The following is a 25253-nucleotide window of genomic DNA, read 5'->3' as shown; positions in this document are numbered from 1 at the left end:
ATTTCTTCTTCTGACCATTTTTGTCAACTCAGTTTATGTATTGCTGAATAAACAAACTGAACTCCCAGCCAACTTAAGTTGGTCCATCATCTGTCTCTCTTGTTCTTACATTGCTATCCCCATTAGCAGACCCTCCAAGAGGACTTTGATCTCTTTCCAGAAATGTTTTCCTTAGGCTTAATTTGAGGACCATGTTTGTAGTATCTCCGACAGTCAGAAATATTAAATCTGGGGTCCCATAAAATGGTCTTGGTTTTTTTGTGCTTGCTCTGTAGGTACAACACAAGAATACAGCACGCTGGGGAGACAGCATTTAGTGATTACATGCATGCAAATAACTGCTCCCAGCAAAAGGCATGGAAAAACCTTGCACAAGATGGCAGCAGTCTTGCACATGGCTAAATGCAGTGCACAGATACTGTCTGGACCCAGGTCTGTTTCTTTGAATCAGAGCCTCCTTCTCAGGACCATACTGGTAACAGCCAGGTTATTTGACCACCCTTTGGGACTGGCCATCCCAGATAGAATCATCTCAGGCTGCAGGTGCTTTTCCAGATGTTTCATACTTGTCTGCTCTAAGTGCATAATCCCTGCTTGTAGCTCAAGGCTGTCAACACTGCACAGAGATGCTGAAGATGTGTTCTTGCACCTTAATAAAGTGCCAGTTCAGTCTGAGGTCAGTGGCTGGCATAATTAATAAAAGGTGCAATATTACCTTTGCCAGACAGCTGTTATTGCTGCTTCCTCAGATGGCCTCAGGATAGTTTTTCCACAGATGATTATGGAGTTTGAAGTCAGGAAAAACGTAATAATCAGAGTGAGATCATCTCTTCATCTACCATAAAAGTTTTTACTATTGTTAGAAGCTGTGGAATAATTACATATTCAGTTGTACCCACACAACAGTGATTTATCGTGCTTCCATCAGTGATGCAGGGGCTGCTGCCTAACAGCACTCTGTCTATGCAGCCTGATTCCCTTTGGATGTGTAACCAGGTTACAGCTGTACTGGCATTTGGTGTGAGTCAATGAAATTTATCTGCATACAGTAAGTGGTTTGGGAGAATTCTCACATTATTTTTACTCACAGCCTCGTTCTGCAAGGTTTGTTAGCATTTACAGATCAGTTTGAGATCCCCCTATGATTTTGCTGTTTGGACATTTCAATAGCTTGGATATATATATATATATATGCCTATATACCTTAATAAAGATATATTCACAGATATTGCCTGGCTTGCATAGAACTTTATGTTATTAAAGCATAAAAAAGAGATATTTGGGGGAAATTATTTTTATGAAGGTGCAGAAAAAATTAAGCCCACAGTGGATGTTAAGATTGAAATCACAAAGGATACAGCTTACCATAAACAGAATTAGCATTTACAAATGAGGTTGAAGACTTGCAGAAAAAACAAGCAGTCTAAAATTTGCAAATTCAGGTGAGGCAAAAGCAGTTTATTTCCATAGCTGTAGGAGAGAACATGTCACTATAGCGATTCACCCCTCAGTCTGAGTCTTACTTAAAGCGAAAGTACTAGGGCTTATATAAACTCACAGCAGATACAGCCTGCCCTGTGAGGTGGGGGGTGATGCAGCAGAACAGTGTCTGGTGGAAGGAAACACTGCCAGGGCACATGTGTCCATGTGTTCCTACAACAGCTCAGAGAACAGCCTGGGTGCTCACCTGTCCAGTTCATCCCTCCCTCACTTCTGACACTGCTCATCCACTTCTGGACCTCAAAAGGTCTGCTCCCACAAAGTAATGTTGGCAAAGGTACCCTCAGCATGGATAAAAAAAATTTAGAAGTATTGCTGTTGCCTTGCAGCCTTGCTTCACAAGAGAGTGACACTTTTTGTTACAAAAATGTTTTTTTTTATATTTCCTTGTAAGCTTTGCATATACACGCATAACATAATCTAGGGGCATCTAGTTACCCAAGTGCAACCTACCATCTGTTTAAAAAAATGTATAGGGCTCTCTCCACCAGTCCAAGCCCTCATCTGTCTATACGCTGCTTCACATACAAATATCGTCCTCACTGCTGCTTGGAAAGAGGAACCTACCTTCCCTGATTTGTGGACAGCTTGTCTCTCATCATCACTGCTGTTAAGAAAGAGGAACTCTTCTTGATTTGTGAACAACTTTCTTGCTTTCAGGTTGCTCTCTGTTTCTTGTCAGTAGGAAAAGGACTGAAGAGTGGACACGTGAAAAGTTTGGAACAGAGGATTCCCAGAAAAATGTTATGCTACAAAACGTAATGTGTGACAAATATCCAGAGATACTTTGGACCTAAATGAAGCTAAGATGTAAACCCATCTGCCAAAGGCAGTGCTGGGCAGGGGTGCCACTACCTAAAGTCCATATTTACTATGAATTTCTTATGGTCTGTGGTCCAGAGTGTGTTAAAGGTTGATTCACGGTCAGTATATACACACAGTACCTGAGAAAGCAAGTTAGTGAGCTCTAACGGGGCTGGAACCCAGCAAGTTCTGGAAGAGCTAGCACAGGTAAAGAGTCATGGCACTGTGGAATGCACCTTTGCTAGATTTCACCAGGCTAGAATTTTTTCACTTGGAAGCCAAGCTGCAGAAGGTTTTTAGCACTGATTATCAAAGCTGCAGATCAGTAATATCGTAAAATAACTGCCAGATTATATCCAGTAATTTGAGCAGCTGCTTCACTGAGAAGTTGGAAGTTTGACTGAGAACATGAGTGTTTAAGGCAAGTGCTGGATGTTTAGTGAGATAATTTTTCTTTTGTTTTTTTCACAGCACCAGTGCACAAATGCAGTTCCCCCCTCCCACAGCCCAGCACTTAGGGCAGCAACCAGCTCCAGCTTGCCCAGGCTGATAAATAAGTCTGACCTGGAGAAAGACACCTTTGCAAATACAACCTTGATCAGTGCAGCCTGCCTCTTTGGCACAATTAAAGTAAAAATGAAATGTGAAAACATGACATGAAAGAGGGAACTTCAGAATGATAGGCCTTATTTTTCCATTTTTTGGATATTCATACCAACTCCATAACAAGGATTTGGGTACATGTGCTTTTGTACACACATATACAGCTAATTAGAGTTACAGATTCTTATTAAAGGATGAAGAGATATATGGATTTAAATTACTAACTCAATTCCTTACAAATAGCAAAGCCACTCAGCTACTGAACAACAGTAGGAAAAAACCCCGCCGTGGTATCACTGGGGCCATACATTATGTTTCAGTTTGACATGACGGTGGTGTGAAGCCACAGAAACCACAAGACAAAAGAGAAGCGATCTTCCATGTTCCCAGCGAAATTAATTTCTAGTGACGTGAAACCTACACGCAGCCCTCTGTTCCTCCCAAACATCAAAAGCATTTAAAAAGAAAAAAGGGAAAAAAAAGAGAAAAGTTTAATTAGGGATACTGTGTGAGACGAGCTGCTTTCTAACATAACATTTTCCATTTTTAATCTTCTGTGTAGCCTTCCAACCCTCCCCTCAAAGAAAAAAAAACGAAAAGAAAAAGAAAAAAAAAACAACCATCCAAAATAAAAGCAGACAAGCGAGAAACCAAAAAAATTAACATCAAAACCCAGGACAAGCAGCATAGTTCAGCGCCATTTATCAATTAATAACTAGCAGGCCCCGCCCCGGGCTCAGGCCGCCCCTCGCCGGGTGACGCCGGAGCCGCGACCCGGGCGGGCCTGGGCTGGGCTGGGCTGAGCGCGGCGGAGCGCCCGGCTCGGTGAGGCGGCCGTGGGGTCGGGCCCTGCCGGGCTGTCGGGGGTTCTTGCGGAGCAGGGGGTGCTCGTTGTAGCGGGGCGGGCAGGGGGAGGCCGCGGAAGGCACCGCAGCGGGCCGGGGCCGGGGCCGGGGCCGGGGCCGGGGCCGGGGCCGGGGCCCGGCGAGCCGGGAGCCCCCGCGGGCGGGTGGTGGGAGGGAGCGGCGGGCAGGGCCGTGATCTGGGCGGGTTGAAGTAACCCCGGTGGTAAATTGAGTGTCTTGGGAGGCTGTTTGTCAGAATACGGCGGGAAACTTGTTTTGTTTTTAAAGGATTCGTGTTCTGAGACAGTTTTGAGTTGCTTGAATCTGGTGAAACGTTGGTAATGATGAGAAACCGGAAGGCACGCTCAGCAAATGAAATAGTATTAAATAGCAGTCTTACATAAGGCTGAAATTTCCATGACGATCTTGCAGTGTTCTGGAATGGTAGTACGAAGTCTTTGTACGTCGGTGCTGGGCTGCACAGCTGCGAGATGAAGGGCATTGTCTATGTGCCCTGCTGGTTTTCTGCTTTCTCTTTTAGAGGAGTGACAAGGAGGCACCCGGGGCCTAAAATCTCTGTGGTGACAGCGTGTGATGGAGGCGCAGACCAAGGTGTCATAGAAGGAAGCTCTTTTATTTGGACAGAAATGATCTTAAAACAGCAGTAGATGAGGAAAATTAGACGTGCTGGCTGAGTGAATGTAGGTGCTAGGATACCAGCCTGAGAAGATGGTGTAAGTTGAAATGTCAGAGGGTGGCAGTGTACTAAGTATTTGGTAATTTTGAGAGAAAGAATTACTTTATTATCCCTAACTCTTTCTGTTGTCCAGTGATAATATCTGTGACATTATCTAGCCTGACAATTTTTTTCTTTGCTTAAAAACTAGGAGTATGCCACCACTTAATGAAAAATTTAAAGGCTTCTTTAAGCAGATTAATTTAAATAAGTTAAAAGCATAAAAAAGTAAATTTATTAGCTAGTACCTGGCTTATATTAGTTTATATTCTAGATACCATTGAATTCTTTAAATTCTTGAAAGTCACTAATACTTTCTTACTTGCTCTTTTCATACAGAAATAAGGTTTCAACAATTGTGTTTGCATGGTGTTTCTTAATTGGTGGCTGAGAGAAAAACAGTTGACAAGAATTCTTGGATTAAGGTTGTTATAGTTTGTGTTTTGTAAAAATTTGTTTTGCTTTTCATCCCCTTCTCTCCTTCAAAAAGAGTGAGTTGTCAAGTGTATCCTGCCTCTGTCAGTCAGGCTATTTAATCCTCTTAATAAGCCTTAGACTTCATGTTTACAGTTTAGCAGTGTGATCCACCATTGACCTGTATTTTTGTTAATATACATTACTTTTCAATGAAGTGAGCTTTGCTGCTTCAGAGGAGGGATGGTTGAGATGTTAGCTTACATTATCAAATTAATCTCAAGTTTCATTGTTGCACTGTAGCCTCCCTTGGTCAAGTCACTTAAAACCACAGAGTATCTGGACTAATAAAAGAAAAAGGGCTCAAGTGCTGGATTGATCAGTGATTATCTACAGTGCCCTTTAGCTCTTACCTCAATTTTGGACTGGCTTTCTCTGAGACAAGCTCCTCTGAATCTTAATTAGCACTAAATGGTACAGATCTGGGCTGATCTGAACAGCCATAGGGCCAAAGATTGGCTTGCAGTGCTCTCAATATTAAATAATACACATTTTCTCTTCCTTACTGCTTTAAAACAGAGGAAATAAGGTTTAGCATTGTACAGAAGTGGATTACAGATAAATATTAAAACATGCAGGACACTTAAATGCTATATGAAGATCGTATACTGAAAATAATAGTGAACAAGGATATTCCTTGGGTATGATTAGATTGCTATTTAAATGTTCTTTTTCAGAGAATATTCTTGTGTTGTGAGGGAGCAATTAGATAAGCTTATTTAATTCCATCCATTCTTTTGGATTAGTTTTAATTAATTACTAAGAATGAGTGAAATTCAGTTCTTTGGGCTTTCAGTTATCACATGTTTAGCTTGAAATCTACTGTGAAGTCCTTCCTCCATTTCCAAGTGCTCTGCCAACCAAACACATTATTTGGAGGTAACCACGCTGCACATACACTGCAAACTTGGGATGTTTCAGACAATCAGAGTTCCTGACCCAGCTTTTGTAGCTCTGCTGTGCACCAGTGCTGTGTGCACACTGATGGTGCTGACATCTCCATTTCCTTACAGACCTTTTCTAGTGTCAGTAAAGACTGAGCTTTAGCAAGAGCAGTGCTGCTGTCAATATGAGAACTATACAGTGAGGGATAGATCAATTAAATATGAAGTTGAATAGTTAGGAATTTACTTGATGTCTCTTCTTGTTACATGCTAACAGTCACTAACAAAATTATTGTCTGAAATCTGTAAGTTATCTTTGCATTAGACTCATCCAGAAAAAAAACAAGTCAATAAACATGGGGCAAAGGGGACTATTGTATTGCAGTTTTGTTCTCACAAATAAATAATTTACTTCAAGCCTTGAGAAAGGACTTTATATGGGCTTAGGGATACAGGCACTAAAAACCTCATACCAGTACATTTTTCTCAATAGAAAAGTAAATAGTGATGATAGATTAAGTTTCTCTGGCCTTCTCAGTCTTCTGAAAATTTTCTGAAAAAAATCTAGAAATTTTTCTGAACCTACAATTCTCAAATCAGAGGTATTTACTGTTACACTGGTTTTCATCTTCATATCCTACTTAAAAGGAAAAGTGGATTTTTCAAAAGTAAATAGAAGCGTTAACATACAGTGATGTGGTTTGCCTGTCACCAGGATTTTTTGCTGTAAGGATCCAGCTGTATTCACAGCCTTGCAAGGAGTTCTTTCCAATTGTTTTTACTCTAATTGCTTGCTGTTGTGCTGGTCAGGAGCATACTTTTAACTTCTAAAGTGATGTCCTTGATGATAAGTAAATATACACTTATGCCAGTGTTGTTCTTTAGCTTAAAGATGTTGAGCCTCTTGGCAACAAGTGACTGCAGTCAATCTCCAGCCCAAAATTTGCTACATGATGGGCAGTGAACCTGGTGGCTTGAGTTGCTGTGATCCACTCCACTGGGCTGCCTTGTCAAACCACCCGTTATATTCTGAGCTGTGTGTGTTACTGTATTGAAACCACACATCTTGACTTTCACACAAAATTGGATTCTGTAGCATCCTAAGAGCAGATGCCCCCCAGATTACATTGCACTTCTGTTGTGTGACTACAGATGCAGCAGTCACCTAAATGCTGTCTGCATTTTGATTATAAAGAGCATGGGAGTAGAACACTGCATTCTTTCCCTCTTTTCATGTCCTGCTCTTTGTAAGTTTCTCTGGTTTTGTTGGAGTAGAGGAAGGATATTTTCCAGATTATTTTTTAAATTTGTTGATAGTCTAAAACAGGAAGAGACATTAAGTAAACTGAAATGTAGGTACCATTTCAGGATTTTATTACAAGCTTGGATTTAATTCTCTTTTCTTTCCCTGTAATTTTTTCTTTACTGATTTACTGTCTTCTTTTCATCCATTATATTTGTAGAGACTAATCCAGTCTCTTAGCTTTTGTTGTATTGCCTTGGTAAGCCAAACTTACACCTTTCTAGGGAAGAGTGATTGATTGATCAGGAAAAAATCAGTAACCTGCCCACCTCTTCCTCTTCTGGCACAGCTTCCTCGAGTGTGGCTCAGTGTGTGAATTCTCACCAATGCCCTGCACAGTGGTGTTAATGCTTATGCCCATGTAATGGAAGTATTTTTATTTTTGCACTTTGGATTTTACTTACCCCCATGTTTTCTGTGGCTTATTAAGAAGTCAGTCATTGTGACTGACAGACGCCTCCTTTCTTTCACCTGCCTTACAGCAGACAATCATGGTTTTGCTTGAAAATATCTGCTCTTTAATTTAATATAGGATCCCATTTTTGTTGTCCATGATCATGATTCTCTTCTAGTGTAATTTCCTGATTTTCCTGAATTAACAATGCCTCTCAAGGCTGCCAGCAGAAAACCAACCAACCAAACAAACAAACAAAAAACCCAGCAAATTCATTGGAATGAATTATTTGTATTTTCTGTGTTCGGCCAAGACCGACAATCTGCATGCAGTTAAAACAATGAATTAGCATGTTTTAGAATTCAAACAAACCTACTGGATTCTCTTCTGCTCTTCTCTTGAAATACATGAGGCAGTTTGAGAAATATGTTCCAAAACAGACGTATAACCTGCAAACTTTTGTACTTATCGGTACTTCCAATTTTTGTCACCAGGGGAGCAAGGAGTGTAAACAATTGCCTTTTCTCACTTTGTAAACACTGTAAAGGAAATAAGTAATTCCATGGTTTTTATTTTGTAAAACACAGCTTTAATTGTTCAAAGTATTTTACAGTTCTGTGTGTTGATGTTAGTTGATCAAGATCTAAAAATCTGTTGGGTGTTTTCTCTTAAATTATTCAAATGGAAATGTACTGTTTGTAAGTTCAGCCTTTATTTAAATATACAAAATGGTAACTGAATTTTTTAATACTTTAGAGATGTTTTTGGAAAAGTTAGATTTTTAAAGTTGTTTATTCATCTTGTTTACTACTGATCTTCAAAATGAAAAATTTGGTATCAGGCATGTTCTTGTTCTTCTGATGTTTAATTTTAAGAAATAAATATCTGTGATGGACCTAGATTTGATGGGTATAGATTCCTTGCTATCTTGGAATCATGTCAGCTGAATCTGAATTTTATTAGGAGATAACCATAACATATCAGACGCTGTTCCAAGCAACTGGATAGATTTCTGCTGATACATGTAATAGGATCATCATTAAGAAGACATTTTATTCTAAGGTAAACATTGTTTGGCTTCCTCTCTGTATCTTCTGATTGATTTTATTCTAATTTGCAGTAATGGACCAACTGCGGGATCCGGTTATGCAAGAAGATGCAAATATTAAAGCCATTAGTGAAGAGTACAGGAAATGCTTTATTTTTATCAATAAAGGACTGAATACAGATGAACTGGGGCAGAAGGAAGAGGCAAGAAGTTACTATGAGCAAGGGCTTGACCACTTGCTCCGAGGAGTTAGCATTCCATCAGAGGGTCCTGCGTGTGTAGGGTCCCAGTGGGATTCTGCCAGGCAAATGCAACAGAAGATGAGGGAGACCCTGCACAATGTTCGTGCTCGACTTGGCAGCCTAGAGCAAAACACCCCAACGGTACAAGCATCTCCTGCTATGATGGAGACCCCTCCTGGGGTGCCCAAGTTGTACCCCTCCATTCCTTCCAAAGAAAAGCCAGAAAGACCCCCTCCCCCTAATTCTCTGTTTGTACCAAGTCAGCCACCTGCAGCTGGTGGAAGTGTAGCTGCTGTGAGTCAGGGGCAAATTCCAGCTATGAGTCCATCATCTGCAAAACCTCTTCGTTTGCCAAATGAAGCACCTCCTGCCTATACTCCTCAAGCTACCAATGGCCACTTTACTGTATCCTATGGCACAGACTCCGGGGAGTTTTCTTCTGTCAGTGAGGACTACTACAACAACAAATGTACTCAGCCACCTCCCCTGGAAAACCTGGGAGTGGATGCAGACGAGCTGATCTTAATTCCCCAAGGAGTACAGATATTTTTTGTGACTCCCGATGGGCAGGTTAGTGCTCCTTCATATCCTGGATATCTGCGCATTGTGAAGTTCTTGGATACAGATAGTGAAGCTGCTCAGAATCGTCCACCAGCATTTCTTCAGGTAACAGGAAAATAGTTTTCTTCTTTAATTAAAATTTCAAGAACTATATAAAGCTGTAACAGGCAATCTTATTAGGTTGCTTGCTCTTCTGAGCCTAAATATCCCTGTGATAATACAAGGGATGTTACAGGTGTTGCAGAAATGGTTTTCTGCAAGTACACACTTTTACAGCTCTTTCTTTGAAAAGCACCTCTGTGTCTTCCCAGGATTTTCAAGTGCTCACTGTTCTGGTGAATTCCAGTATGTAAAGGACTTGACTTAACACTATTTCATAAAATTGACTTCTTTAGTGACATAGAGAAGACATTTTGATTCACCTGTTGTAAAAAATCAGGATAAAATGGGGTTGGATGCTACCCACTTCATTTCAGTTAGTGATAAAGTATTGCAGTTATAACAATGGATGATTTTCAATTTGAGGGTTCGCGTTAATCCAAACTTAGAACTACAAATACAAAAAGATGCATTAATTGTACTTTTTCAGTCCTTTCTTGCTTCATGTGGGCATGTTCAGTAATGAACATTGTGTTGCTGGTCTGGATTCTGAGTTTGGATCTCCTTGTTTCTGCTAGGATTGGCTAGTTTGGAGTCTGCTGGATCCTGGTTTGGGGTCTGCTGGTTCAACTCCACTCATGTTAGCAGTCTTCAACAGTAGGCCAGTGACAGCCATGCATTTCTGTTTGGCCTGTCATATAAACCTGTCCCAAGATCTCCAGAGAGGACAGGCACTGTGAATCCTGACTTCTTTGGCAGTTCTTTGCATCTGGGCCTCAAGACAAGACCTGTTAAGAGAATACCAGCCTGAATTCTAGTCTTGTGAAAATTAGTATTTTCTCTATATTAGACTGTCAGAGCTAATCAAGAGTGATAGTTCAAGAATGATGTGGGGATTGTTTTTCTTTTTTCTTTAAGATGGTATAAGGCTTTTTATATTTCATCACAGAATCATAAAAGTGAGTTGAAAAGGACCATAAAGCTAATTTAATTCCACCCCTGCTGCCATCAGCAGGGAACCTTTCACTAGAAGGTTCCACTAGAAACTTTATGGAAGATCAAGTTTATGATGTGTATCAGTATGTTCTGCCTATCATTCTTTTTAAAAGCATCCTTTGATTCTATGTACTTGTTTTCCCTAGGTTTGTGACTGGTTATATCCTCTGATGTGTACCCAGTCTCCTGTTCTGTGCTGCAGTACTGGGGTCTACATGTTCCCTGATACAATGTCCCAGATACCAGGGTCCTACGTGGGAGTCGTGCTGTCTTCAGAACTTCCAGCAGCTGACAGAGAGCTGTTTGAGGATCTCTTGAAACAAATGTCTGACCTACGTATCCAGGTAAATTTCTGGGCAGTCTGGTACAAGCCAATAAGGAAAGGTGTAAATCATCGATATATTCTCACATTTACATAGTGTATAAAAAACCAGATTTTTGTCTTGGTTGATAAGCTCATCCATGAGAAATAGATAAAGTAGCCATGATAAAGCAGCTTTGTAATGAAACTGTAGGTCCTATGAGATGAGACGACAGAAATTTTAAAATACCAAATTTTAAGCAGACTGGAATTTGAGACCAGTTTTTATGTTTTCTCTATTTTTCCAAAAAAAAGAACATAGGGCCCAAAATGAAATTGTGTTCAGGAGAAAGAATGCCTTTTCTTAGGTGTGCATGCACATAACTCTTTGTGTCATTTTGGTGATACCTTTCTTGGGATATCATGCCCAAATGTGTTTACAGTTCAAAAATCTTAAGCTGCCTCAGAGAAGATCTGTGAAAATAGTACGTACCTCAAAAACCTGCCTTCCAGTGGGATCTCAAAGTAGATGAATCTGGTGCCTTATTGCACCAGATATTAAGATGCTGACAGGTAGAGAAAACAAAAAGAACCCCATAGTCTAACAAATGTGCAATAAAATTCATGGTAGCAAAGTGGAAAATACTACTCTAAGAGCCCTGGAACATCATTTCAGTAAGAGTGGTAATCAATAACTACTTAAAATTTTTAGCATGACTAAATCTTTTCATGCAAGATTTTTTTTGAATCACCAAAATGTGAATGCAGGGATGATCAAGTTTGGAGCATCCCATGATGGCAGAGTTCTGTTAAAGTGGAAATCCTGGTGAGTTCAGCAGGGAATTTCACTGGCACAAGAGGCCACTAATTTTTACTTCAGCAGGGAAAGTACTACAGAATTATGTGATATTGACTCAGCGGATAAAATTCTGTCTTTTCTCCTACATAGAAATAGTTCAAATTGGGTATCTTCTTAGTTCCTTATTTCCCTAAAACTTTGTGTTTTTGTTAATGTTCCCTGATATGATGTCGCAGGTGCCAGGATCCCATGAGAGAGTAGGGTTACCTTCAGAGCTCCCAGCAACTAAAAGCGCACATTTTGAAGATAAAATTAAACAGAGGTCTGGCCACAAAGTCCAGGTAAATCCCAGGACATTCCAAAATCCTATAGTTGGAAAAAAAGAGTTGTCACAGAATTGCATGTTAGAACTGCTGATTTGATTGACAGCAGCTGTGTATGCTGTGTCCTGTGGTTATTTTTTTTGTTGGGTGGTTTTTTTTTTTTTTTTTTTGTATTGTTGTTGTTTGGTTTCTTGTCAAACACCAATTCAGTTACTGCAGACTGCCACATTTTTCAAATCAGCATATTTCTGAAGTTTTAGAAACTCTGATATAGCTCAAGTATTCTAAATCCTAGTCTGATGGCCATTTAATGTGTCTGTTTTACATAGTAATCATGAGGATCTAATTGACTAATTATATTTAATATAATTACAGTACCAAGTCCCCTCTCTTATAAAAGAATCCATTTTTGCTCCTTAGTGTAGAGGTCTTGTTGACTGGTTTTCTATATAGTGCCCCAACCTGTGGCCTAACTAAGTAACATCTGGAACATAGTTTGGGTTTTTTAATAGCTCTTTTTGTTTGTGTTTTTACCTGTAGCTTTTTATTGAGGTAATTTCTCCTGCCCAGCCCTCAGAGTGTTTTGGTCACATGCTGAAGAGCTCCAGATTTCACATTGCTCTGCAGCACTAAATAATGATGTAGTATATATCAGCAATACATTGTTAACCCTCTGGGTAGCAGCCTCCTAAGGTTTAATCTATTCTGTCCTGTTCATGTTGGTTTTACTACAACATTCAGCTGTGTACAATACCCTGGCTTTATATCCAGTAAATATTTCAGGGGAATTTAAGAATTCCCTGTAATAGCAAATACTGTTCCGTATTGTGTATTCTGATCTGCCTATGGGTTTAATCTATAAAAGCTCAAATTTAGACTCTTTTAAACTAAAAAAAAAATGTTTTTTCTTTCTGTCGTTGACTAGTAGTGTTTCAATCTTTGAAATGTTCAGGGGGTTTATTTACTTTTACATTGGAAAAGTTCTCTTAACAAAAATTTAAACCTATTACAAATTTTTAATGTTTCTGTAATGAAAGTTTAATTATACATTGTCTGTGAACTGTGTAAAGTGATGTTGCACATTTTAGGAGTGCTAAGCAGCCTGTGGTAGTGGTTGCTGTGCTTGAATGATTAATAGCTACTCCAGAAACTGTAGAGTTTGACATGAAGTAACACAGAACCTGTCCACCCAGCCTTAAATAGGGGCCAGTATTGTGCACAATTTGATGTTTTCCGTGGCTGTGCCAGTCTGAAAAAGCAGCAACAGCACACAGCATGAATAATCTCCTTTATTTTTGAATTTGGGAGGAAAGGATGATGAACAAACAACCTCAACAGCTGCATTCCTTTAGTACAGCTGGATTCTCTAACCAAAGACTGCAGTTCCCATGCTGAATAACAACAGAGTTGACTTCTGTCGAAGAAGATAACAATGAGAGATGGACAGTCTCTTAATCTGTTTTGCTGGTGAACTATTAGTGTAAATTTTCCCTGCTTAGCTATTTGGCCATATGGCTTCATGGGCAAGCAAATCTTTTAATTGTAGCTAGATGAAAAATGTGTACAAAAAAGCTGACCTGTCTGATAAGCTTTTTTGGATGTCTAGGATTTCTGTGGAAAAAGTAATGGAGTTAAATTTAACTCAGTTAAATTTAGCTTGAGTTTCTGTACACTTACCCAACACAACTTTAGTATTATTTGATAATGGATGTGTATGATCTAAATCAGAAGTACTAATGATATGTTGCAAAGTAGATGCTCAAGTGCTTGCTTTCACTTGTCAGCCTTCTGAAGCCTCCAGTGATGCAGTTCACTTGCCTCAGACTGTACATATCCAGCCACAACCTGAAGAAGCAGAAGATCAGAAAGAGTTACCAGAATGGAGTGAGAAAGTTGCTCATGGAATCTTGTCAGGTAACAAGGGGACTACTCTAGTTGAATAGAAACCAATGTGAGTGACATGTAAATAGTATTTTCACCTAAATACATGTATGCTGATAGAAGCTGAGTGATCAGAAGTAGTTGTTCACTAGTTCTAGTCTTGATCCTCTAAAGGATGCCTTGATGAGCTTTATAAAAACCATGCAGAATATAAATCCATTGCCAGCACTTTGTTCCTTGCAAATGAGTTTGGCTCCTCATTTGACTCTGTTACAGTATCACCTGCTGGGACTCAAACCACTGTGACAGAACAATGTTACCTCTCTATGAACACATATTACAGCAGGCATCTGTTGTGATTTCTGCAGATAAACGTGGGTTCTTTCCTCTGAGAATATACTAATGACCACCAGCTGGTTGTAATAAATATGAATCTGTAAGGAGGGCTAGAGGCTTGCCCTAGTATTAATAGGATTAATAGGATTGAGATGGGCAGTTATCACTTCTGACTCAGCTGTTGCTTGCATATCCATTAAAAAACTGGGTATCTGTATTAGGCTGACATTTGGATGTGGGCTGGCTGTATTAAACTTAAATAAAATGAATGTAAAAAGTGGTGGTATAGGTGTGGAAATTACTGCAGGACTTCTGTGCTGGCCCATTAAGGGGAGAAGATAATTGCAGACTGTAATCAGGAATGTTTCTAAACATTCCTGTTTTGCAGAGGAGGGATAGCTGAAGGAATCACAGTCCATAAAATTGTATGTCCTTACAAAACCAATTTTTTGCCTTGAAAGGTGCATCTTGGGTAAGCTGGGGCCTAATGAAAGGAGCAGAATACACAGGTAAAGCTATTCACAAAGGAGCTTCTAAACTGCGAGAGCACATTCAACCAGAAGAAAAGCCTGTGGAAGTCAACCCAACTGTAGCAAAGGGACTTCACGTGGCGAAACAGGCTACTGGAGGAGCTGTGAAAGTCAGCCAGTTCTTAGGTAAAAATTTCCATCTCAAACAGAATATAATATTTTTGCCTTAAATAATAAAAACTTTGTAAAATGGAAGCTGGTTTCTCTAGCCAGTAAACTAGAGGAGGTACTGACCTGATAAACTACAGAGATCAGTAGTTTGTGTCTAGTTATCTCCTGTAAGAGATGTGCTTTAAGATTATGTTACTTGGCCTTGAGACATCCTTTTCTTTCCTAAAATAATAAGTTTTACATGCTTTCCAAAGTTTTAGACAGTTAATTCAAAATGGTGTCTCTTTTTTTTAAAGTTGATAACCATGTTTTTTAAAAGCTGTACTCTCTCTGGTTGCTAACATACAGTACCACAAGAGAATGTGTGTGTGCATATTTTTAAGCACGCACACCTGAAACAGTCTATTGGACTAGGTATAAATACCAAAATAGAAACAGCCTGGTATCCAGAGGTGTCTGGCAACCCTAACAGCTCTCAGTAACTTCATGTTGTTATTTATTTGCATATAATGTTTATATTTACTGTCTAGTGACTCACCCAAGTTTAAAAGTAAATTGTGCTGATCTTATAAAAACTACTTTGAAGAGCTGGAATGCTTCTACAGAAGACAAGTCAGGAAAGCAGTAGCTTGTTCTCTATCTACAAGTTAGAGGTAACAAAGCAATGGAAACAGTTTCTTGAAATTTGACTGTGAGATGTGTATGTATGTTTTTAAGGCACTTTTTAGTCACAAGGCCAACCTTACTTGTTTTTTTTTATGATTTGGAGCAGTGTAGGACCTGAAAAAGGAGGTTGCTCTGTATCAGTTGGGCACTTACATGTAGATTAGTCTCTGTCTTTCATGTAAGTGTGTTTAAATAGAAGTATCACTTAAGACTTCAGTGAAGCTTCCTCTTAATTATGAGTAAAGATTTTTAAAGCAGGATGTTTTGTGTTCTCACTAAATAATCTGCATGCTGTTGTTTTATGGTAGTTGAAGGAGTGTGTTCTATAGCGAGCTGTGTTGGAAAGGAGCTGGCTCCACACGTGAAGAAGCATGGCAGCAAATTAGTTCCAGAATCGCTAAAGAAAGATAAAGATGGCAAATCTACTTTTGATGGTGCTCTGGTTGTAGCAGCAAGTGGAGTTCAAGGTAATAGAAATTCCTTACACTTTTTTTAATGGCATATTTTTAATGGCATGAACTCAAGCTGACTGTTTCTACAGGGTTTTCAACAGTGTGGCAAGGTTTAGAAAGTGCAGCGAAGTGCATTGCTAAAAGTGTTTCAACTGAGACTGTAAAAACGGTGAAATACAAGTAAGTTATGTTTTTATTGTTTTCATCTTCTACAGCACACTGTTACTGTCTCTGAATACTGGCAAAAAGCTTATGACGGTGCAGGGAAGCTAACTGAAATGCCTCCTTTGCTGTAATTATGTAGCACGTGATGAGGTGGTAAGTGCAGAGTAATGAGCATCTCCTGTATGAGAAAATCTGCAACAGGTAGATGATTGTAGTAAGTATTTTTTTAGTTCTTTGTAGAAGCATTACAGCTTCAGGCTGTGTTAAAGATAATGTTCAGATTTATCTCTTTCCTCTATGGTATTTCATTATGAAAAAAATTACTGGTTTAAACTTCTTGGCTCTAATCCTGAATTTATGCAAACTTAGCTAAATTTATGAAAAATGAAAGAACCTCATATATCAGCAGGTTTGGCTAAAGCAAGGCAGAACAAAAAAAGAAATTTTTGTAAGGAAATCTAAGGCATATATAGCAATAATAGAACAGCCTCGACTTGCCGAATACAGATGTTCTTAGAAAAAGATACTGGGGGAAGAGGACAATAACATGTGGGATTAAGATGATGTTACTAGGTTGATGGAAAGATGAAAGCTGTATGCATGTACTGGAATATGCTGTGGAGAATAAAGGAATATATTGAAATAACTGAAACGTAAAATGCACCCCTCACAAAAAGGGCAGTAGATTTAATAGAAAGTGAAGAGTAAGCAGAAGCAAGCAGTCTAAATGGAATCAGTGATAAGTGTAGCAAAAGAGATGTTAAAAGGATTGCTGAAAGTGCATACGGGCCACGAGCCAGTGGTAACAAGATAAACATCAGCATACAGTATTAAGCAGTTTGGCATTCAGGGTTGTGTTGTGATGCATTTCAAATAGGAGGCCAAATAGCAAAGTTGTAGTCGGTTGTGGTTTATTGCCAATGTTTGTTTGCAGTAGGAATGTCAGGAGAAATTGTACTGGTAGTCATTTCACATAAACTGACATTAATGTTTTTGTTTTAGATACAAATATAGGAAATACGGAGATCAGCAGACAACAGACACTAAGAGTGAAAAACAATAAGTAACTACCTGTTGCAGCTAACTGCAATATGATTGAAAATATCTGATATGTAATCTTTAAAATCTATCCTTATATTAAAATTTTACATATTCTCCCTTTCGTAAGCTGATTTTTATTTCACTGGCAAAGCTGTCTGCCACTCAAAATACTAATGAACGAGCTAAATTCCACTTAATGGAAACAAAGCAAAATGAGCACCATCAGTGTCTCTAAATAAAAAAAAGGGCTAAAACTTAACATGCAGCACCCTTGTGGATGGAATTTTAAAGAGATGCTCATCATATTCATGTTGATTGGAATGGGGGGAAAACATAGCTTCAGAAGTGATATGTCTGACAATGTTCCACGCTACTACCCTTTTTAAAAACTATTTAAATAGATGCAGTATATATATCTGCACAATTAAAAAAAAAAGAGTTAAAAATTATGCAATTCAGGCAGGCAAACTAAAACATTAGTTAGCAGACATTAAGAAGTTGTTAGTCTTACTGTACTGGATAAGCTACAATCCTACTTTAAATTATGTTCCTGAGGTGAAAGTAATCAAATTGACAGACTAATCAAACTGACAAACACTTTTGCTGTGAGATTTATTCTCTGACCTGCAAATCTGATGTTGATGATTCAAGGCTGTTGCTCTATCAGAGAATTAAAGGCAAAACAAAAAACCCACTAATTCTTTTTTATTTGGTCTCATTCTTGGTTCCAGCCACACGCTCTGGCTGCTGTACTGATATATTATAGATTTTTGGATTCTTTGATATTCTTTGCTTCTCCCTAACCTTATCTTGAGGTCCTCAAAGAATCTCAGGTCATAACAAGCACAGGGAAAAAGTAACTCTGCTGACTACTGGGATTCTGATGCTGTCAGGAATACTTCCCTTTGCCATGGTTTGTCTGGCTGCAGTGCTCTCTGGAGAAATGTCTGACTACCCAGAACAATTGGAGTTACTGCCCTCACTGTACCCTTGTCCTCCTTCATTGTGCTCTCTGTGAACAGTTGAGTCATTAGTCTGAGACTGCTAACTTTCCACTAAAGCACAAAGAAGCTGGACTCACAGCCCATGGGAGAGACCAAAGGTTTTTATCTCTTCATAATCTTCCTTGCATCCTCAAGATAGTTTTGTTGAGCCTTTTGGAGTTTTTTTTATGATGCAGCACTCCAGGTGGGGGTCTCACAAGAGAAGAGTAGAGGGGCAGAATCCCCTCCTCACCCTGCTGGCCATGCTGCTTTGGATGCAGTCTAGGATACAGTTGGCTTTCTATATAGAGATAGGAATTTTACCTAGGAACTAATGTGAAAAAGAACCTTTAGTTATTGCACAAAACTTTCCTCCCTTCTTATCATTCTGTAGATACATTTCTTACTCTTCAAAATTAGAGGGGAAAAAGGGAGAAAGACTGGAAGCATTATTGAAGAAAAAGAGTAGAAGCATATTGATATTTTCAAAGAACAGTTATCTGATAGAGGAGCAGCCTTTACTCAAATGGCTTCATAAATTCTGATTTTATTCTTTAGACATTTGGGCACTGTGCTTTATTATTTTTTTTCTTGGTAATGCCTGAATTTTTCTCTCAGAAGAATTCCAGTGAAGATTAAAAATACTATGTATACAAATCTACAAAACTGCTCTCTTTCCTTAGGTATGGAGAGGATGCTGGCCATGCTACAGACAATGCTATGAATTCTGCAATCAATGTTGGTGTGACAGCATTTAACATTGAAAATATTGGTATCAAATCTGTTGTAAAGAGAACTGCAAAGGAAACCGGCCATGCTGTGCTAGATGAATATAAAGTATTAGATAATGAGAAGAAGGGTAAAAAATGAAAGCAATTAAATACTTCTCGAAGTCTTACATTAGAGATGAAACTTCTTATTTAGAAGTAACCACATTGCTCATCTGACACTGATAAGTCACACTGTACTTTCCAAGCAACTGTTACTTAATTTGACAGGAAAATGTAAAAGTAGGAAGAGCATTTGTAGGAGGAAAAATGAAAGTTGTCACCTCCTTGTTCTGTACTGAACAAGGGGTTTAAACAACTGGATCGGGATTTTGGGCAACGAGAAAAATATGAGTTTGCAGTTCATATACTTGCCTCTTTAAGCACTTTTTCAAAATAATATATGGAATAATAGATTAATATAGAAATATTATTGTGAATATTTTTGTAACACTTTATAAAGAAGGTGGTGATAGAGAAAGAGTAGGATTACTACTTCTGGAACAAGTAAAATTACCAGTTTTGGCTTTATAACCATCGCTAAGAATTAGTTTTACTAAGCAAGCCTTGTCTTATTTAATATGCACTTCTAAAATAAGCACTGTGCTTCATTATTTTGTAGAGAATTTCTCTTTTCACCTACAAAACAGCTGATCTTATCCGAAGTTCATGTTAGGGGAAATGAAAGATGAACCTCAGGTAATTAGGTAGTCATTCCCTTTCAGTCTTTTTTTTCTTTTCTCATCCAGCATACAAGTAAACCAAAGATACCAAGCATTTCTTCTAAAAGAGGGTATTTACAGGTCTAGAAAAAATGCATTTTTCAGTTGACTTCATAAGGAATATACAAAGATTCTTTGAAATTTAGGCTTTTATTTAGAGAGGTTAAGCATGGTTTTGCATAAATTATTTTTCTGTGAAAATATTAGATGGCACTTGGAAATTCTATGCATTCTGTACTTTTCAGCTGATCCAGAAATATTCAGGTTATATATCATGACCTCCTAATGGAAGACTCCTAATGTTTCAACAAATAGTTCTAATGGTCATCATCTTTATTCCATTAAATTCGTAGGTTGCACAAGGATGTGAAGTGTTTAAAAAGACTATGAATAAAAACTCTTTTAATGAAGAGTTGTGTAGAATAGATAATACTGTGTAGATTTGTCATCCTGTTTGTAGCACAGTGTAAAGTAACTCAAAATATTAAATCCTTGAGATGCTTTGATACTGCTACTTATTTAACACTTTACTATTGAGTTTTAAAGCTGCTGCACATTCTGATATTGGCTGGACCTGCAACAGACAGAATGCCAGCAACTTACAACTTATCTCCATTTCATATAGATGGAGAAAATAATTATGAACTGTTGTTGGCAAGTGATATTTGTAGAAGAATGAAAAAATGCAGTAACAGCTACAGTCTGTTAGAATGGAAATAGGTGCATATTTTGTGGTAGCTACTGCAGATGTGTGCTTAGGGTGAGAAATGTGAAAGAAAGGATCTAACCACTTGAAGTGTAACTTTGGTTTATGGAAATAAAGATAAAATCTGTGCTCAAATCTTTTTATGGTATGAAGCTACTATATGGATCCATAAGTGGAAAAATTAGGACTTCTTCAGAAATAATAAAAGTATATCTACAGTATAAACAAGCTCATCAACTAGAGCTTAAATATTTCAAACTAAAAAGTTCCATCCAAAGTACACTGCAACAATTTCTGTTACTACAGTCTGCCAATTGCCAGCTTGTGTAACCAGTTAAAGACTGATAAAGACTACACACTAGCAAAAACATTTTTTGTTGCTATGAGCTGTATTTACAATACGGATATACGTATTTGTGTCTTTCTCCCTCCTATTTTGAGGTTTTGCATATAGCTCATACCCTTTAGTTTAATCTATAAACCATCAAAACAAAAAGTTGTGTTAAAACAACAGTTAAGATCAAGGTGTTACAGTCTTCAAGAGACCACATTGGAACACACTGAAGAAAAACATTTAAATGCCAGCAGTATCAGGCAAGTCGTGGTGTCCTGCTTAACCTGCTGTTGTTCTCTTCATGTGTATCCAGTCTCTCCAAATGGATTAAAACTTTTTTGAACGATGCCTACCCCATTTTACAGTTTGTAATGTGATACATCCATGTTATTCCCTTTTACACTGTTCCAAAGTTCAGTTAATTTTCCCAGCTGATAGTATGATGCTGTTGAACTTACCTTGCTTCACCTGCCACTTCTTGGGCCCAGGATACCAGCTCTGTAGGCTTCTCCTCCCTTCTTCTACCACATACAACAAGCTTCTCACATTTACTGCCTTATTGATACATTAAGTTCCCCAAACCTCCTGTCTTAGGTTGGCTTTCTGTTCACAGCTTGGTTTTGTTTCTTTGAACACTGAAGATCTTTTGATACATGGCAGTCCCAGAAGTTTTACTAAGCTGTGTAGTGCATGAACTACTACCTCATTTGCTAAGACATTCTTATTTCCAAATTTATTCAGTCTTTTCTGCTACAATATTGGTCTCAGATCTTGTCTTGAGAGGATTACTTTCAATGATCTCTAAGTCATTCTAAGCTACTGCCATCTCTGGAATTTTCATCATTGTGTAGATACAAACCATGGTTTTTATCTCAAAACTAAACCCCTGTATTTGAATGTATTCCTCTACATTCCAAGGGTCATTTGATTGGTTTGTTTAATGCTGATTTAAAGCCAGCTTTGAATAGCCTATTTTTAATGTCCCCTGATAAATCCATAATCCTTTAAAAAGAATTGGTAAACCTACCTTCCACTACAAAAAGCATGCTGACCAGCTTGCGATAGGGTGGTGCGGGTTGGAAGGGAGCCCCCAGTCTGAAATCCACTTCCTACTCAAAACAGATCCAGCCTAGAGTACAGTACTCTTCCCCAGTTCTACTCACATTGTGATTATCTCCAAGGATGGAGACTTCACAGCCCTTCTGGGCAACCTTTGCCCAACTTGACTCTGCTCAATATTTCCCCTTCTACTAAGCCAAACATTTATATATATAGGTGCATTTTATTGCATATCCTTCCATCATGCACACTAGAGGAAACTTCAGTTTCTCCATCTTTAGACTTTCATATTACATAGCTGATTGCAGCACTAAGCTCTCCTTATGCCTTTTCTTCTCTAGCCTGAACAAAAGCAAGTTCCTGACCTAATGCAGCCCTTGGGACTTGTTTGGGAGTCAAAAGCTAAGCACTTCAGCATGTGGTGAACAGAGTGCAAGAACTGTCTCAGGCTCCCGGCCATGCCCATGCTGTTGCAGCCCAGGAGCCCTTCAGTCTTGTTTGCTGCAAGCTGTTGCTGGCTTATGGCAGCTTCTTCACCAGGAAGCCTGTGTCTTCTACAACATTGCATTCTAGACACTGCCTGTATTCACCCATGGGCTTTACCAGTGCCAGATACTGGGGCTTTGCACTTGATTTTTGTTGAATTTCATTAGGTTTCTCCAGGCTGTACACACACCTGTGAATGGTCACCCTCTTCCTCCTGCATACTAACTGCTCCCCTCAACTCATCGTCATCAAATTTGCTAAGCCAGTGCTCAGTCTTCCAGGTCGTCAATCAGGAATTAAGGGTATTGGCTCAGGTACTGATCCCAGAGTCAAGCAGTCATACTGTGATCACCACACTTCAAGCCTGATGGCCCAGCCAATTTTCCAGTGGCCTTATGACCTAGTTATCTGATCTAGAACTCACCAATTCAGGTATAAAAGTGCTGTGGGAGACTGCACATCAAAGTCCTTGGTAAAGTGAAAATATACAGCAGCCCCAGGTCTCCCCTTGCCCACACATTGTACCGTAGTTACTGGTGCTGCAGAAATAACTTCTTTGTAAAAATTAATTTATACCTTCAGCAGCTGGTCTGCCTTGCTTTTAAGTAACTAGGTGTTTAATGCCTTCACATATCATAAATACATAAGTATAAAATTCTGTTTTCAAAACACATTGTGTTGTGACCAAGTTTCCTAACTGTTCTTATTAATTTTTTTAATCTCAACTCATTAAAAGCCTTAAGTGATAATGCCTTTAGTGGTATCCATAGACCTAATTTTAACAATTTATTTGGAATAAAGAAATGGAGGAAAATTCTTATGTGTTCCAAGTGTCACTATGTTACTACTGTGATTGTTAAAAATACTGATGGTTTGGAGTTTTACACACTCAAACAAGACCTCAGGCCACAAGACACTTTGGCTTTCCTCTCACTCCAATTCCCAAACTATCAGGTGAAGCCCCCAGTTAGACCTGTTGTGCTGTGCCAACCCAGCCAGTGCAGTCTGGGCTCATCCTTATGTGCACAGTGACCTGGTTCCTGAGAGTTTACCTGGTTAAGACACCTAGTAATCCCTGGGTGATGGTGGGACCTGAAAGTATCCGGGAGAGAAGGTCAAAATTAAAAGTCTTCTGGGGCAGAAAGAGCATGCTGTGGGCGGGGATACAGCCCTCAGTTGCCCTGTGCCCTCTGTTCTCAGACTGCTTGTGATTCCAGGGCTCCATCTGAGCTTTCTGAATGTGCCCACCCATTGAGAACAATTCATCAGGCTTGTTACATGAATCTTGAAGCAGTTGTTCACATAAACTGGTAACAAGAAAATGGGTACTAATTAAAACGTTTGCTATTAATATTCAGTACACTCGGTGAGTTATTAATGCTAACCTAAGTCCAAGTCATTACTTAAATTACTGGTTTGTTATGAAATGTGTTTTCAATATGAATCTTTAAAAGGTAGCATTCAGTAAAAGATGAAGGCAAAATGAGCAGCTAATTTTAAATGCAGTTACAGTGCAGCACTCTTCTAAATTTATTTCTTGATTAATTTTATCAGAAAATTCTGAATTCAACCCACACCAAAGATAATTCACTGATTAGCTGATAACATCAGTTACAACTTGAGACTTAAAAATATTCTCCTGCTCTAATATATGTCAGACAAGTGAAATTAAAATTACTTTTTTCTTCTTAGAATCAAGCTTCCCACTCTCCATCCTGCTGTTCTACTCCCAGTTGTTAAATCCTGCTGAATTATGCCCAGCATAATGCCCAGCTGTTGCGGTATCGGTGAGGCATTAGATTGAGCAATTCCAAAATGACACACTACCCCTTTAGGATTACAATTCACAACATTTCACAACTCACTTGTGGATGGCAATACTGGTTTATGCTGTGTTAAAATAATGGTAATACATAACCCATTTTTTAAACTTCTAAAGCAGTGTCTCTGTTACCCAGCAAGTGGTGGGGCTATGGCATTTGGCTTGCGACTCATAGAACAGAATTACTTGAACTGAGAAAGCCATACCCTTTTTCATAATTTATCAGTAAAGCAAAATTGAAGTCCACCCCCTCCCTTCCTGGGAAAGTGAACAGATAGTTCCTCCAGTGAGCATTAAGTCTTGTGAAATGGTGAGTTGATTTAAGAGTGCAGTAATTACTCCCAGTTTCACCCTGTCCCTTGCATCAAGTCTGGTGCTTTCAGCTGGTAAACCACTTCAGATCACCAACCAGTCAAAATGGTGAACATTAAACATTTTCCCTTATGTAAGTTTTCAATTTTTCAGGAGCTGTACTGGCTCATTGAAGAGTTACACAAATACCAAGAGCTGGCACGAAGCAGCCAGAGAAGATAACAGGGAGAACCTTGCAAAGGTGATACCACTCTTGCAGCGATAATCTGATTAACTCACCCCATAAAGATTTAGCTTGAGAAATCCATGAACTGATCTGAAATTCCTTGTTTGAAAAGTGCAACATGAAACATCTTTAAGCATCAATTGAGACCGATGTAAGATATTAAAGTATTTTCCAGTATATATTCACTAACACCACTGACTTGATCAGTGATGATGATTAAAAGCCGATTATTTTAAACTCTTCTGTCTCAAGTTAGGGTCTTACTGATTTATGAATAGCACAGATCACAATTCCCGAGCGTGCTGAAAGATGGGCTGGGCACACGGTAGACCAGGTTCCACCGTACTGTGCCTGCCTTCACATGCGGGTCACTGCATCTACTTAAAATCGTGCTACTTCTCATCCAGAAGAAATGTTTAAAAGAATCTACACACATCTGTTTCCCTAGGTCATGAAAAGCTCAGCACACACTTCAACCTACACGGTCAAAACTGAACCGGGCCAAAGCTGTATCCTGCTTCTCCCATCCGTTCCTGCTGCTGCCCGAGCCACATGCTGGGCATTTTTCTGGACAGGACAGAACAGCCCGTCAAGCGCGGGCCGTCGCACCTGCGGCGGGCGAGCGCCGCTGCAAACGCGGGCGGGCGGGACGGGGCGGCGCCGTCGGGGCCGGGGCAGGTGCCGGCGATAGCGGCTGTCGGTGGCGCCCGGCCTCATCTCCCTTCTCGGCTTTCCCTGCGCA

At 39.2% G+C, this 25253-nt stretch overlaps 1 protein-coding gene across 2 annotated transcripts; it reads left to right on the top strand.

Moving 5' to 3' along the window:
• Positions 1 to 8665: 8665 nt before the first annotated feature.
• On the top strand, positions 8666 to 20353 carry SPART (spartin). 2 transcript variants are annotated; one of them, XM_062514714.1, is made up of 8 exons: positions 8666 to 9499; positions 10636 to 10833; positions 11826 to 11930; positions 13697 to 13826; positions 14591 to 14785; positions 15745 to 15903; positions 15978 to 16068; positions 18761 to 20353. In XM_062514714.1, exons 1-8 carry the CDS (start codon positions 8666 to 8668, stop codon positions 18945 to 18947), a joined length of 1899 nt encoding a protein of 632 aa, XP_062370698.1. In that variant the 3' UTR covers positions 18948 to 20353. The 2 variants fall into 2 exon arrangements, with proteins under 2 accessions (XP_062370698.1, XP_062370699.1); XM_062514715.1 differs by lacking the exon at positions 11826 to 11930.
• The last annotated feature ends 4900 nt before the right edge of the window (positions 20354 to 25253 follow it).

Source organism: Cinclus cinclus, chromosome 2 (genome assembly GCF_963662255.1).
Source record: "Cinclus cinclus chromosome 2, bCinCin1.1, whole genome shotgun sequence".
Taxonomy (NCBI): domain Eukaryota; kingdom Metazoa; phylum Chordata; class Aves; order Passeriformes; family Cinclidae; genus Cinclus; species Cinclus cinclus.
Note: the sequence above shows the minus strand (reverse complement) of the source record. Positions and strands in the feature narration are given on the sequence as shown.

What these genes read in the sequence shown, in the direction of transcription:
- SPART (XM_062514714.1), top strand. Translation starts at nt 8,666, where the DNA reads ATGGACCAACTGCGGGATCCGGTTATGCAAGAAGATGCAAATATTAAA. An exon ending in GAAAGTCAGCCAGTTCTTAG is followed by an intron (nt 14,786 to 15,744) that starts GTAAAAATTTCC and finishes GTTTTATGGTAG; the next exon opens with TTGAAGGAGTGTGTTCTATA. An exon ending in AGCAGCAAGTGGAGTTCAAG is followed by an intron (nt 15,904 to 15,977) that starts GTAATAGAAATT and finishes CTGTTTCTACAG; the next exon opens with GGTTTTCAACAGTGTGGCAA.